Source organism: Phaseolus vulgaris, chromosome 11 (genome assembly GCF_000499845.2).
Source record: "Phaseolus vulgaris cultivar G19833 chromosome 11, P. vulgaris v2.0, whole genome shotgun sequence".
NCBI lineage: Eukaryota > Viridiplantae > Streptophyta > Magnoliopsida > Fabales > Fabaceae > Phaseolus > Phaseolus vulgaris.
The window spans coordinates 46088130-46105189 of record NC_023749.2 but is presented as its reverse complement, the minus strand read 5'-3'; the positions used below and the strand labels follow the sequence as shown (position 1 = coordinate 46105189).

Here is a 17060-nt window from a genome sequence, read left to right as displayed (position 1 = left end):
AATTCACATATATTTAAAACATGATTTGTTTAACTTTGAAGGGATCAGAAATATGAAAAAGACAAAGATAAAAAATAATAATAAAAATTATTTAACAAGATATTCTTTGATGTCATGTATTCATGGTTAGATTTTTGCATTAAACTTTTGGCTGGAGTTTCTTTTATTAGTAAGAGGTATAGGGTAAACACAATTGAAAAGTTTTGTGGTTAATGAGCATGTGAAAGAGATGTAACACCATACTTTTGTGGCTTGACAATGAGTTATAGAATAGGTTACGGAAGTCACTAAGTTTAACTTGTAATCACAAAATTTTCTATTAGGTGCCAAACAAGCCCTTAATGCTAGAGGACCTAGACTGTTATTTAATAGTCATTGGGTATAACCACAGTGCTAATTACGCTAAGTTACCCAATAATGACACCTTTGATGATGGGAGCATAATAATTATAAAAAAAATAAGAGGAAACAAAATTATAAAGTATGGTTAATGCTAATAGTACCATTAAAGCAAGATAATGTAGGGAAGGAAGAAAAAGAAGGATAAAGCACTTTCATTGGTCCCATTCCATGTCTCCTCACTAGCCCCCTGTGATGTGATCCTCCAAAACAAAATTTGTCATTTTCTTCCACTTCTATTCTATTGTCTTCTCCATTCAAAAAACAAAACCTTCCCTTTCTTCCTTCTTCCTTCATCCTTGCTTCAGAAAAACAAATACTAAATGAATTGCAATCACCACTGACTCAGATATGTCAACCAAAGGAAAAGACATAGCAGAAGGATCATCAAGATCTTCTGCTTCTGCTGCTTCTGATCAGCATCAGCATCAGCATCAACAACAACAGCAACAGCAGCAGCACCCTCTGAGTAGATATGAATCTCAGAAGAGGAGGGATTGGAACACTTTTGGGCAGTACTTGAGGAACCAGAGGCCTCCTGTGGCACTTTCACAGTGCAATTCAAACCAAGTGCTGGATTTCCTAAGGTACTTGGACCAGTTTGGGAAAACTAAGGTGCATGCTCAAGGTTGTCTCTTCTTTGGTCAAGTGGAGCCACCTGGTCCTTGCACTTGCCCTCTTAAACAAGCTTGGGGGAGCCTTGATGCTCTCATTGGAAGGCTGAGAGCTGCATATGAAGAAAATGGAGGCTTGCCTGAGACTAATCCATTTGCTAGTGGTGCCATAAGAGTTTATCTTCGTGAGGTTCGAGACTCTCAAGCTAAGGCAAGAGGGATCCCTTATAAGAAGAAAAAGAAGAAGAGGAATCTCATCAAGGCCAACGGGGACAGCTCAAACTTACCTTTGCACCAGTAAAATTTTGAGTCTCTCTTTTTGGTTTGGCTTCTTCTTCAGCGTAATAATAAGAATGGTAAATTATTTTTTCCTCACTTACTGTTATAGATTTGCTGCTATTTTCAGAAGTTGACACGGAAAAGACTTGCTGCTGTTTGAATCATTGACATTATTATGTGCATAATAAAAGCATATAATTCAACAATTAACAAGATCATTAATTTCTACAATAACTTCTTTGGGTCAGTGTTCACAGTTGGTTGAATTTTCTAAACCAAGATTGCTACAAAAGGCAATCGCATCAAACACATAAGGGGTCCATTGAAGGTGTTATAGGGTCAATTTTTATCTCACCTTATGTTTCATTCATATAGCAAACCCTAGTTCACTGGCTTTTCTAAACCCTAAATACCATATATAATTTTGATAAATGACATAATAACAGTGCTCAATGACTTTACCTTCATTTTTATTTTGTTTTCACACTGTATTGATTTAATGAGCATTTAATAGGGAGTATGGAGTACTCTCCCATCCATTCTCAATTTGTCCTTTCTCACATGCAAGATGACGATGTTATTGTGGATTTTGAATTTCATAACATTTCTATGCTGCTTATTATATAAATGTACATGTTTTGCTTTTCCACACAATCTTACTTCTTTTGGATTCCCACTATCTTCCACAAATGGGATAACTCCTTTGATAATATAACATAAGAGTTAAGCAATATTTATGGCTAAGAGATAGGGATTCTTGTTAACAGTATTTATTTTTTGAAAAAAAGAGGATTCAATTCAAAAATCTTATGAGATTGAAATAGATGTTGTTTGGATTCTTGTCTGCAACTGCTGGTATTGTGCTTTTTTATACATTATACATTAGTGTACCAGAACTGCGGATCTCTAGTGTATATAAAGCTTTGTCTTATGCTAATAGTTTTGATTTTTCTCTTCTTATTCGTATTAAACATCTATATGGAAGTCCTTTTTCTTTGGTGGTTGCAATATTTTTTTTATCAACAAATAAAAAATTAATAAATAGAAATATTTTTTTATAAAAACCCTCGTATTAAACTCATATAAAGCTACATGAAGTACTTCACAAAATTTCTATCTAAAATTCAATAGGATTGAAAGAAACAAATACTCAAAACTAGATACACAAGATTCATAACTCATAACTGTGTACCAGACATAACAATCATTGTAATTTGGTGCTGCAATATGTATATCTGACCTCCGTACATGAATTACACTGTACTCTTCCCCACTACCAAACACTGTGCATGAAAAGGCATCATCATGACCATACAATATCTTGAATTCTTGTCTTTTTTTTTGTTTATAAATCCTAGCTTAATATAACTAGGACCAATTGTAACTACAATTTAACAGTGCCTTGGATGTTTGATCTTATAGAGGGTTTGAAGGCATATATTATACATATTATTAGTATATATTTACTTGAATTGTTGGCATTACAAGCTTTAAATGCATTTGATTTTTTATGTTCTTCTTGGATTGTTTCAGGTCTGCCAATGATTTCAAAGTCCTGAGTCTGTTACTGAGCCTTGTATATGTGTTAAAACCTTAGCTGAAGTCCTTCAATTGGAGATATATAATTCACAATATCATTGTCCTTGGGTCAAAGTTAAACCTTTCTCTGTGTGTTTTGTTATTTGAATGAGAATTTAGACTGAAGTTCATGAAGAGTTAATATTGGGTAAGTCCTATTGTATTCACCCTTATGCCTCAGTGATACATCAAGCATAGTGGGGTGAAAATAGCTTCGAATTATCTTCCAAGCAGTGTGTATGATGGATGGTATGTTCAGCTTTCATTGAAATACTTTTGCTTTGCTTCTGATATTCCAGTGTATGATTATTATGCTTTACACTCATGGTATGAATGGTTTTGATCAATAATTACTTTTCTTGATCATATATACGTGACAACTATATATATACATTACGCCTTGCTAGTACCATAGCACATGCATAATACATAATTTCATCATGCAGATCATAGTACATACATATTTATGCAAAGAGTGTGTATAAGTTTCTGTATATATATATGTGCATTCATTGATGAATTAGTGAGATAGATCTCAGATAAGTTAGAACTTCCAAGTGACTGAATTGGGCTAAAGAAGAAAATCTGATGTTGGACTGAAAACTTTTCCATAATCAGTGCAAGATTAACCCCACAAATAAGAAAGATGATGACCCACATAAGTGCATAATGCAAGTGAGTTAACACAAAAATCATCGGATACCTCTGCTGTCTCTTCAATAAAATTTAAACCAATATATTGCACCTGATTCCTATTGTTCATGATTAAATCAACAGACCCATCTTTCAAATACTGACAAAAGGGACAAGGATTTGATACTAAACCTCGTCCTTTCAAGAATTGAGCTATATTGGCTACTTTTTTTCTTTTGTGGGGAGGGTGTTTTGGATCATTTGATCAGAAGCTGTCACTTCTGTCTAAAACCTGTGACTCCTCTAGTTTCACCTCATGTCTCCAAACAAATTCATCACAATTTTTGCCATAGAAGGAAACAATCAATCAATTACATGCTTTTAGGAGAAGTTATAGGATGAAGCCTTTGACTTTTAGGAGAAAATATGTCCACTGAGGATCATTCTGAGCTCTTAAGGATGGACTGATATTATTAAGCAATATGGGGACACATGTCTCCACTTAATTTCAAATTCTTTTATGATTATCATAGTGTTGATATTCAAGTTTCATTGTCTTTATATCCAAAGCTTTTTTCTGATGTGAATTAAGAAGTTGTTATCTTATGAAGCTTTTTTCATATTAGTCTTTTTTCTTCTTTTCTCTCTACTTAGCTTCACTATAGCATTACTTATTACGTTTCTGAATTTGTCTCTTAACATTTCATGAAGAAATGATGTGATATAAGTAAAAAAAAGACAAGAAAAAAATGAAATAGGTGTAGATGGAGTGTCTATTTAGGATTGTCCAAAAATTACTACCCTTCCTTTCTCCTTCTATCTCTCAAGTTCACTTCAAAATGAAATAAACATATATATTTTTCTCATTCTTATTCCTACTGCTTGAAATTTCTGGGTCAGTCACTGTGGTTTAAGAATAGGAACTTACAAGGTGTTTGTGAATGATAACAGCACAAAAACTATTAAAAAAAAATAATTATCAAATTATATATAACTATTATATGATATTGTACATAATTATATGTAATTAATTTAATAATGATAGAATTTCATGATCCGTTGATCTATCTAATTAGTTTATAATTTAAAAAGAAAAAATATTTATATCTTATATATTTAAGTACACATAGAGAATAAATAAATCTTATTTTTTCTTACCATATTCTTATATACAATTTTCTTATAAAAACATTGAATTATTTATTGTATTGAAAACCAATATATAGATCACCATTACATGGGTATTCTTTGAGAAAAATAAATATAAATGTGTCTACAGTTTAATTATTTTTCAGTGGTTCCAAAATTTTGGATTAGAATAAAGAAAATAATTCTATATAGGGCAGGTGTCTGATTGAATGAATTAGTTCTTATATAAAACTGATTGGCATGTTGAATTATTGCATTGAAATCAGAGGTTGCACTGTATGGTTTGTGATAAGTTTATTGGTTATTTATTGGCATTTGTGTGATTTCTCAGGCAATAAGAGCCAAAATCAATTATAGATAACTTTATGATTTTTTTTTTCTAAATGGTGTAATTATATTTGATATTTTTTAAAATCGATAAAATAAAATTTAGAATTGACAAGTATTGCAGGTAGAGTACGACTTAAGTACAATTTTGATATAACTGATATCGTACTGGTCAAATATAAATTTAATTTAATATAAAAATTAAAATCGTACATGGATACGACTTATTTAATTTTAAAATAATTTTTTGTTTCATTATACCATTTTGTGGTTAAGTTAGATTTTCTTTTTCCTTTTTATTTTATAGTAATTAGATTTTGTAGGTGAAATTTGTTAGTAAGTTAAAGTGCGTTATACATTCCATTAATTGTTAACCTATATATGGGAACTGTGAGATTGTGGTAATGTAATTGCTACAAATTTATTTGTGGTTCTATAAACATAACAATATTATTATTACAATATGTAGTGAAATCACTAAATTTAAGTCTTGTATAAAAATTAAAACCTTTTTCATGAGAAGTATTTTGATTTAGACACGTAGGAAATACTTACACATGTTTTTGTAGGTTTACTAATGCAAGAAGATGATTAATTACGATAACTAATTTTTGATGATTAAATCATTCTAATTTTTTGGAAAGTTGGAAATTTAATAATGTCCAAAAATAAGTAACAACAAGAAAAGGAATACAAATATCATCGGTCAAACTCACATTCCAAAATTTAAAAAAAATGCATCGATTTCGATTTGTGGGATGCAAAAAATAATAACTTTTTAAAGTTTTGGAGTTTACGAAAATTTGACAAATTTTGAAATATCATTGAAATGAAATAAACATGCGATGATAAGTATATAATTAAAATAAATAATTATAACTTTGCGAATGATATATAAAGTACTATACCCATTTTAGAGTTCTTAATTTGACATTAATTGTTTAATGTCAACAATTAATTTTAAAACTTAAATAAGGAATGTATTATTGTGGAAATATTTAAAATAAATGTTGGAAAAGAAAGAGGCAAAGGTAAAACCTTCTTTGTAATAATTTTTAATATGAAAGGTGTAATTAAATTCAAATTTAAAACTGAAAGTATAAAGTGATATTTAAATTTGTCATGTTGTTGGAAATTTATAGAATTTGTTAAGTTAATTTGTTTAATTTTGTTATATAATAATGAGTACAATTTGTTGATATAAACATTTAAATTTGTCTCTTATAATTTTAGTATAATCGTAGTTTGTATTTTGTATGAAAATATTTTGAAACATCTACCACATTATTAATTTATTAATTTTTGTAGTTAATATTATTGTATATTATCATTAAAAAAATAAATTCGTTTTATAGTTTATATTTATTTTTTTACTTTATTATTATCATAAATATAGAGTCAACACATATTTTTGTTATATTTCTAAGTTTATGTTATTAGTCTTTTTTTTAATGGCTGAATTTATGTTAATATAATATATAAAATAACATTTTCATTAAAAATAAATTAATCCTTACAAGAATAGCATATTACCTTTACGAATTTTTTTTATATTTAAAACAATCGAAGATTTAAAACCTCTTCTTTCCCCACGGTTTGTACTCAGCCTAGTTATTGTTAGTTTTAAAAGCGAACAACAAGACTTGCTCAATTAACAACCCACTTGACCCTTCTAGAATTATCTCAGCTTCACTCCCCTGTTGGTTAGAGGACCCATCCATCGAAAGGACCCACTATAAGTCATTAGGATCAGATTGGGAACCTTCATATGACAGCTCTACCATGAAATCAGCATACACCAGGCCCTTATCAGTCTTCGGGGTTCGTACAGCACATCGAACTCAGACAACTCAACTGCCCAACGAACCATCCAACTTGCTATGTCAAGCTTCTGAAGGACCTTGTGGATGGGCAGATCATTCATCACAATCATAGTAAAGCTCTAAAAGTAGTGGCGGAGCCGCCGAGCTATGAATACCACCACTAAAGCGGCCTTCTCAATGGCTTGGTACCGCGTTTCTAGTCCCTACAATAACCTTGCTCACAAAGTAAACCGGCTTCTGGACCTTATCTTGATCTTGCACAATGACCGAGCTGATTGCCCGATCTGTGATCACAAAATAAAGACGAATGGGGGTACCTGGAAGCGACTTACAAAGGACAGGAGGACTGGCCAAGTACTTCTTCAACCTGATGAAGGCTTCTTTACACTCACGAGTCCAAACAAACTGGTTATTCTTCTTCAAGCACTGAAAATATGGATACCCCTTATCTCCACTAGCTAACAAGAATCGAGACAGGGCAGCCATACGTCCCATTAACCATTGAACCTCCTTTACGCTGACATGGCTCCTTGTAAGGATCTAGAAAATAACCTTAGAGTAGAAGTGATATATTTTAAATGATACCTGAATATTTTATTATTAAAAATGAAAATGACATATAAATAGAAAATTCAGTTATTCAGGTTTCATTTTAAAAGAACCACCATCTCTCTAAAAGTTTCCCTTTTCCTTTCTCTCCCTTCTCTCTATGATTCTGATCTCCTCGCTTATCAGTTTGGCGATCGGAGTCTGCCATTGGACTCCTGGCAACGAAGACTACAAGACTGCCCGATCAGAATCTCTTAAAGAGTAAGTTCAATTTTGTTCCTCTTTTTCCTTTTCTCTCCCTTCTCTCTAAGATTCCGATCTCCTTGCTTATCAGTTTGGCGATCGGAGTTTGCCATTGGACTCTTGGCAGTGAATCCTATAAGATTGCCCAATCAGAATCTCTGATAGAGTAAGTTCAATTTTTACCCTTCTCCGAGTCAAATTTCGAACTTGTAGGTCTATCTTAATCTAAGTGAATGCATGTGCCTCTTTTAGTTTTAGGATTAGTCTTTAGTAGATCAGAGTCTTAGAGATATAGTTAGATTTTTTATCAGGACTCTGTGGTGCAGGTTAAGCTACTTTTGAAGATTTTGGTAGGTTTGGAACTCTTCGTGAGCATATGCTCAAGTAAAGGTAAGGGAAGCTAGTTTAAAATCTTCAATAGAACCCTAGGTTAGAAGATTTGAATATGAGTGTGACGGGGTCACCAATTCCAGATTTTGTTGCAAGATTTCTTGTTCTGAGTAGATTGTAGTTTGATTGAAATTGAAAGTGTTGTGATTGAGAATTGGTTGTTTGATTTAAATGGTTTCAGAATTAGAAATCATATATATGTATAAATGGACATAATAACTCAATGATTCAATGAGAGTGATTGTATCATGCTGAACAGGAACTGTCAATGTAATGTGTAGATTTATAATTTATGAATTGAATGAGATATTGATTTATAATCTAATAGGTATATTAAGTTATGCAGAATTTTTCTGCATATTTCGCTCAAGCTAGCAAGTGCTAGCTCAAGCTAAAAATTCTGGGTGCTCTCTGGAGGATTTTAGCCCAAGCTAAAAAATTCTGGGTGCTCTCTGGAGGATTTTAGCCCAAGCTAAAAATTCTGGGTGCTCTCTGGAGGATTTTAGCTCAAGCTAAAATTCTGGGTGCTCTTTGGAGGATTTTAGCTCAAGCTAAAATTTTGGGTGCTCTCTGGTGGATTTTAGCTCAAGTTAGCGAATTCTAGCTCAAGCTAAAGTAAAATAAAAATAAAAATAAAAAATAAAATAAATAAAAATATTAAACAAATTTTTATTTGCTTTTAAAAGATTTATTTATTTATTTCTATATAGTTTTTCTTATAAAGTATGTAAACTTATATTTCATGTATAGTTAATTGAAAATCTCTTTAATTAGACATATATATGATTAGTCAATGAATTGTTGTGTATTTTGGAAATTCTAAACATTGGTATGATTTGATTGTTTGATGGTGGATATTATGAGGTTCAAAACATGAATTCTAATCGAGACATAGTATTTTCAGGAAAGAAAATACCGTGTTAAGATTGTTTAGGATGTGCATTGACTAGGGATTCGTCTAGAAGGAGATATCCTGACTCTCCTGAGATAATGGAATCATATAGATGAAGTTATTCAGGTGGTGAGAGTCGAAGGAGGTTGATATGAATGGGTAAGTTGTTTGAAAGATAATTAACTTGACCTGTTATATGAATTAACCTTGTCATACTAGGAGAGAGATGATATTGAGATTAATTATGCGCATAGTTGTGTGGATTTCACAGTGATGTAGTATGACAGGTGCAGATCTCTGAGTCTAAGTCAACACACGAGTCTTCCGGAAGTAGAGTCAAGTGTCTATGTGTTATGAGTCAGTAGAAGTCTAACATGTGAAAAGATGAATTATGAAATTTTAATAGACACTTGATGATTTGAGAAATTGTATGGGACTTAATGAATTATGTTGATTAATTTGACATGAAATTATATAGAAATTTTTACATAGCTAGCTTACCCTGTTATTTGTTTGTGTTTGTTTGTTTATCTGTGATGATCGTGTTTTACACGGGAGCAGATGAGATTGCAGGTAATAGAGCTCCTCAGTGAGCAACTGGAGTAATGGATAGATTTACCTTTGAATGCTTTGTTCCTTTTGTTTTTTTTTTAAACTTTTGATGTATATATTAACTCCCTATGAAGAGGGATATCTTTTTAAGATACAAATATGATAACCTAATATATGTTTACATGTTAATTAGATATTGCATGCATAATATATTAACAAATATGGGGAAAAAAATAGGGATGTTACACTCCTCATCCCTATGATTGCAACACATTTGTCAGGGTTCGCCACTATACCCCTTTCAGTGAGCAAAAACCCAAGGAACTTCCCTACTTCTACCCCAAACACACACTTCTCTAGGTCCAACTTCAAATTGTACTTAGCTATTGTCGTGAATAGCTCGTCTAAATTAGCAATGTGCTGATTTTTCTCTTCTGATGTGATGACCATGTCGTCTAAATATGCCTGCACGTTTTTCCCAATCATTGGGGCAAGAATCCTATCCATCAACCTCTGGTAAGTGGTGTCAGCATTCTTGAGGCCAAAGGGCATGACCTTATAACAGTAGCTGGCAAACTCGGCCATGAAGGCAGTCTTGCTCTCGTCTCTAGGGTGCATACGGATTTGGTTGTACCCCGAGAACGCCTTCAGGAAGCTCAATTCGACAACCCGAGGCACTGTCCACCAAGGAATCTATACTTGGAAGCGGGTAAGAATCCTTGGGACAGGCCTTGTTCAGGTTGGTAAAGTCAACGCACATCCTCCACTTCCCGTTAGCCTTCTGCACCAACACCACATTTGCCAACCACTCAGGGTATTGGATTTCCTTTATGTGGCCAGCATTCAAAAGCTTCTAAGTTTCTTCTCTGGTGATTAGGCATCTTTCTTCATTGAACTTCCTCCGCTTCTGGACTACCGACCTAACCTTCTCATCCATGGTAAGCCTATGACATAAAAAATCTGGGTCTATCCCGGCCATGTCTGCGGATGACCAAGCGAAAGCATCCATGTGCTTTGATATCACCTCAGCTATCTTCTCCTGCAACTCTTGACATATTGATGTGCCAAGCTTGAACTTCTTCCCTCCTATTTCTTTTTCATGAACCTCACCATTAGATCTAGGTCGTCTCTCACTGGCAATTCCAACTTCCACAATCTCTTTTGGCTCTCCCGCCTGAACAGTGATTGAGTATGTTCCCCTTTTGCTCTTCAAGCTACTTTCGTAGCATTTCCTCGCCTTCTTCTGATCAGGCTTGATGGTGATCACTCCTCCATCAAGAGAAGGAAACTTCATCTTCATGTGCCTCGTTGAGACCACCGCACCCAACTTGTTCAAAGAAGGTCTCCTCAAAAGCAAATTATAAGATGAAGAGGCATTAACTACAATGTACCTGACGTTCATCGTCCGAGCTGAGGTGCCATCAGAAAAATTCATCCTCAGCTCGATGTATCATCGCACTTCCACCTGATCTTTCGTCGTACGACCTTAGCTAGTCGGGAGATAACTACAAACTGTTGAATGTTGACCAAAACATCACATTAGTTGAGCTCCCCTGGTTAATGAGAACTCGGTGTACCTTCCTTCCCACGGTGACATCAAATATCACCACTGGATCATCCTTATGAGGAACCATGTTCTCCAGGTCAGAGCTTGTAAAACAGAGAGCGGGCTCTGGTGGATGGTCGGGTCTCCTCACCTCCACGGTCATCACTGCTCTCGTGTATCACTTACGCTTGGAAGTAGAGCTCCCTCCTCCATAAAATCCTCCTGGGATGGTGTTCAGCTTTCCATGGACTGGTATCTCATGTGCTTGGTCCCTAGGAGCAACCTCTCCCTGTCGTTCTTCCTGGTGCGCCTCAAGTTATTCTTTCAAGAATCCATCCTTCACCAAGCTCGCAAGTTGGTGACCTAGAGCTATATATCGCTCAATGTCGTGCTCAAATCCCTTGTGGAATTCGCACCAGACCTTTTTTTGTGGCCCTAGATTCCTATCAGTCTTCTGAGAGAACCTCAGAATTTCCACGATTCCTGGCATGCCCAACAATTTCTTGTAGGATACTTGGAACTTGGGTCGAATCCAAAACTCCTCTTTGGCCTTCACCTTGGGCACGTTCCTCCTGGCCGCATATGGTAAGTACCTTGAATTCATTCTCTTCCCAGTCAAGATCTCGTTAACCCTCAGAGGTTAGGCTTGGCTGCTCTCCTTAGGTTTTGGCTGCCTTGAGAACGAGTTGTCGTGCTTCGTGGCCATGACCTCCTTCGCATTGATGTGAGAAACAACCCGCTGTCACACCTCGGAGAACGTCTTCGTCAGATTCTGATTAGCGAATCACTAAATGGTCCTGCCACAATCCCTTGCTCGAAAGTGGTAACCATCACAACCTCTTCATGGGTCTGGAGCCTTACCGTAAGCGCCCAGAATCTGTTCAAGTAGTTCTTCAAAGACACCCTTCCCTCTGCCTCACGTTGAAAAGGTCATACAATACTAAAGGCTTCACCTGGTTGATGCAGAACTGTTCTGTAAAAAGTTTGGTGAATTGATCAAATGAAGTGATGTGGCCATGGGAAGCCCACTGAACCATTATAGGGTTGTACCTGCGAATGTGCTCATAAGCATCTTGCACTGAACAACATTCGTTCCTTCGAAAACAACCATATGGGCATTGAATGCCATGAAATGGTTTTCAGGATCTTCCACGCCTGTGAAAATAATCTTGGGCTTGATGTAGTTCTGTGGCACAAGCTCATCCATTATCGCTTGCAAAAATGGCTTTGAACGACTCCTCAAGGGCAAACTCGACCCTCGTCGGTCACATTGTTGTAGACTCTTGCGTAAGTCCTCAATGGTCTTATGCAATTCCTCATTTGCTGCTCGAGAAGCCTCTATGTCTACCATCAGTTGATCCTGCAGAAGCACTTGCTCAGCTCGGGCCTCTGCTCGCAGCTTCTCCTGCTTGGCTTTAGCTTCTTGCTAAATTCGTTCCTGCTCCTACTGCTCATTGGCTTCCTGGAAAGCCCTCATGGTCTCCATGAGTTGCTGTAAAGTGGGGGCATCTCCTCCTTCAGATCCCAATGGTCCTTGTCAAGTGTTCCTCATCACGTTGCAAAGCTTCAAACACAAATGTGGGTGGGATCAGGTTTTATCGAGCCCCACGGTGGGTGCCAAATGTTCTTGCCGATTGACTTTCTTGCCGATTGACTCTAGTGAGAAGCTCCACTTCTGATCTGTCTCCTTTGGAATTTGTTCTACGTCCTCTTGTTGCACTGGAACGTAGCTCTGTTGAAACAGAGGGGGCTCTACCTATTTATCACACTCCGACAATCAAGTCAGTGAGAGTTTACTAAAATCAAATAAGTATTCAGTCTCAGTGTAAAAAACAAGTACATTTACCAGAGGACTCAAGCCCCTTTTATAACTACTCTTATAACAACTTTCTCTCATGAGAATCTTATCTCTACTGAAAGCATAAAATAATAATAGAAAAATTACCTGCTAACGGGGCACCACTTCAGGTGCTAACAGTAGGAAAATATTTTGTTTACGTGGACACCCTTACTCACGGTGCTTCTCTTATTTAACAACTTTAGTTTTTCAACCAACAATTGTATGCATATATTTATGTATCTTAACAACCACGCACACTTATCTGTTAGGTTAAAAACATATTTTGCTAATAACCTTATTTTAATATATAACAAAAATATTATTTTAATTAGTATCTAGCGGGTTTACCAATATAACTGGACCAAACTCATGACCCACCATTTGATTCCAACAATCGAGCTGACATACTCACGTCCGTGCATCGATGTCCGAGCATCCGAGCACTTTGTCTAGTACAAAACCCTTTATCACTCTTGTTGATTTAAATCCTTTTGTGAAAAATATTTCAATTTTAATCAACAATAATTAATTATTGATTAAAAAATATTAAAAGAAACTAGAAGTGAAATCTCTTAATTAAAAACATGTTTCCTAAATTTATTAAAACTTCAGAAAATTTTAAGAAAACATATAGGAAAAGGTTTACTCCAAAGATAGTTCTCAACTCATTCTCTTTAACCTAAACACTCCTTAATCAAAGAGAAGAGTCTAGTTTTCATACATATCCTCGTTTTAAATTATTATAACATGATAAATTTATTTAGTATTTTATTATGAAATTTATATAAGTATAAGTTCTTCATTTTATTTGCTATGGAAGAGAATAAATGTGTGTTATTTTATTAAATTATTAATAACATGATTATTTCTTTGACAGCTATTTCAAGTTGGATATATTTAATTTCAATGCTATTTCTTTCTCATGCATGATTTTGCAATTCTTCCACTTGTTATAGACATCATAGTCAACCTTCTAGATGAAACTCGTGTTCTCAAGGTTTCTTTTGTTTACTACGAGGAGGGAATAAGGAGAAAAGGCTTACTAATTTACTAGTCTAGTTTGGTTATGTTTTTTTGCATTAGTTATTTCAACAAACTCATGTGCTTTCTTATGCTTTTCATAGGTATGTTCACTACATTATTCTTCGTGTTATACTTTATCCCTTGTAAACTCATACCAGAAGAAGAAATAAAACCAATAGAAAAAAAAGAACAACATAAACTTACCAGAGCACATAGGAAGCTACAGTGGAGAGGAAGAACATGTTTGCAGAGTTAAATTAAACATCTACTTTTAAGGTAAATACCAACTTTCGCACTTTAGATTGTGTTTTCTTACGTTTTAATAGATTTAGTACTTACTCTATGTTTTAATGTTATTTTAACATTTATCTCAATTTTTTATATATATCATGTATGTTAAGTGCAATCAATTTGGGGACACCTAACCCACCAGTGCCCAGTGTATTTTCAGGCCTAAATAATCCATCCCAACCCTTAAAAGGCCACATACACACATTTTTTTCAAAATAATAAAAAACAATTTCACAATATTTTTTTTTTAAATAATAAGTTAATAAAATATTTTTTAATTCTCATAAACTAAAATAAAAGAAAAATAGGTTGTCATTTGTGCTATAAAATAGCATTATATAATTTATATGTAGTCCAGTATGTTTTAATATTATTTTAATATTAATCTTACTTTTCAGATACTTCTAGATTGTGTTTTCTTATTTTTGACTATATTTTTTAATACTATTTTATTTTTTATTTCACTTAATAGATACTTCTAGATTATTATTTTTTTTTTAAATTCGAATGTGTGATACTATTATAATATTTACACTAACAAGAAAATGATTTAATAATAATTAATTTAAAAAAAAATAATTTCTATTGTAACTAATTTATATGCTATTTTATAAACTAAAAATGGTTACACACAAAAAAAATATCTATTATTGATAAAAAAAATTATAATATAATTAGATACCGTATTTTTAGTAGTTAATAATAAAAATAAAATAAAAAATTAGAGATTTTTTTTTTTATCTCTTGTTAAGACGTAATTCGAAACATTTTTTTAAATCACTTTTAATTTATTTAGAGACTAACTTTTGGTCTATAAAAATAATAAAATTAGAAACTAATTTTTTAGTTTCTAATCATCATATAATTAGATACTTAAATTTGTTATTTGAATTTATATATTAATTTTGAAGTAATTAAATTTTATAAAATTAATTTTTAATTTATAATTTATAAAATATTTTAAATTAATATCAACAAATTTACTAATTTATTAATTTTAGTACAATATTAAAATAATTAATATCAAATTAAAAATTACATTTAAAATAGTATTTAAATCTTTTTATTTGATTTAAACATAAAATTAAATTCAAAATATTATTTAAATTAAAAGTTTTATTAATTAATTTAAATAGATATGCACAAATACTTTCCTAACATACTTTTCAAAAACTTATTTAATTTTCTTAAATCTGAGCAAATAGTCTCTAGGAGTTGAATTTCTAAGTTTATCTCTCTTTAACCTTTTCTACTTATCTATCTTGGCAACGGCCAATGCACTCTGCGACGACAACGCACTCCGTAACAATGACGTTTCTCTGCTCCGAAGGAGACCAACCTCTTTAAGCTTATCATCGTAAGTTTTGATTTGTGCTCGATTCTCTCCCTTTACCTTTTATTTTTGTGTTTGCTCATTTAAGCTCCGTGCAACTGTATTCACTATGTATCTTCCCCATCTTAAAACTTTAGATTATGTTCTCATGTTGTATTGCCTCATTTACAATTTTTAGGAATCTACGAGAACTTTAAACCTTTTTCAAATGTCTCTGTGATTTCTAATTTCGATATGTATACTCCATTTTTTGTTTGTTTGTAAGTTTCGTTGAAGTTTTTTCATGTTTAGAAAAAAATTAGTTGTAAGTACGCACTTGTAATATATATTTTTAGCTTAGTCATAATTTGTTTTTTGTTCTGCTCAATTAGGGGTTTCTTAAATTTTTTTATTGAAGTTTTTGTTGTAAAATTTGAAAGAATGCAAAATCATCGTCCTCTGGAATTGAACAAAGATGATTATGACAGAGTTTGTCGGATTCCCCAAAAGAAGGTTCCATAACTTGACATTATGTTTTGTTAGAAAATTTATTTTGGTTTATTCTAATTTTGTTGGTCCTTGGTAACTTTTATAGGTACAAACTTCAGAGATCTACTTGGAGTACTTGTTAAGATCAATAAAGTTTAATGGGATCCATCGGTTGAAAGAATGAAGCTAGACTCTCGGAAGCCTTTGGTACTAGGCTATTGTCTTCTTTTTTGTAGGAACTTTTACATTGTTTCTTTGTTGAATACCTATCTCTAATTCATATTTATTTTATGTTCATGCATAGGTTCCGGATTATGCAATGACATTCGTCCGTGGGACCTCTTCTAAGTAAGTATATGCAAATAAGGTGATTGATTCTATTACGCTTTTAGTTGTTTGTATCAGAATTCCTAATATAACTTGCTGGCAAACACACATCCCATTTGGTTGTTTGTGGTGGGACGATATTGTGTTAACAGTGGTTCCAAGGGTTGAGCCTCACAATCAGGTTATTACTTTCATTCTGTACATTATTTGACTTGATTTGGTAAACAAATGCAGAAAAAATTCTTTTGATTAATTATATTTCATTTGAAGTAATAATCAAAATCATGGTTCCATCTTAGCTATTTGGAATGGTTATGTGAATAGTAGTTTTTTCAATTCTTTTGTATGCATTGTTGAATTTGAATGTTACTTTATTGTCAGGTCATTCTTCACCCAACACAAAATTGAGTACTAACTATCAGAAAGAATGCAAGATTACAAGGATTTCCCGATTGTTATAAACTTTGTGGATCTATTAAAGAGAGGTAGGATTTAGCAAAGTTCAAAAACCCCTTTGATATATTCCTGATTTAGCCATATATTAGTCCATTGAGTATTCTTTCTCTTTCATTACCATAAGTTATAACTAACTTGGTTGCAATATTATTATGGTTCTACAGGTACACACAAGTTGGAAATGTTATTGTTGTTCTTGTAGCTCTTGCAATGGGATACACGTTTGGTTTGTCCTGTCAGGGATTGTCTGATGATAAACCTTTGGCAACCCTTCCCTTTATGTATCCAAGTTATCTTGCCCGTTCATCTTTTGTCAAAACTGAGGATGATGAAGACAAATCAAATTGA

General features: G+C 33.3%; 1 protein-coding gene and 1 pseudogene across 1 annotated transcript; both read left to right on the top strand.

Moving 5' to 3' along the window:
* Positions 1-559: 559 nt before the first annotated feature.
* On the top strand, positions 560-3161 carry LOC137830268 (protein LIGHT-DEPENDENT SHORT HYPOCOTYLS 7-like). Its single transcript, XM_068637477.1, has 2 exons — positions 560-1369; positions 2826-3161. The coding sequence occupies exon 1, from the start codon at positions 751-753 to the stop codon at positions 1312-1314; it is 564 nt and encodes a 187-aa protein (XP_068493578.1). The 5' UTR covers positions 560-750; the 3' UTR covers positions 1315-1369; positions 2826-3161.
* A 12720-nt stretch (positions 3162-15881) lies between these two features.
* On the top strand, positions 15882-17060 carry LOC137808731 (putative DNA (cytosine-5)-methyltransferase CMT1; annotated as a pseudogene).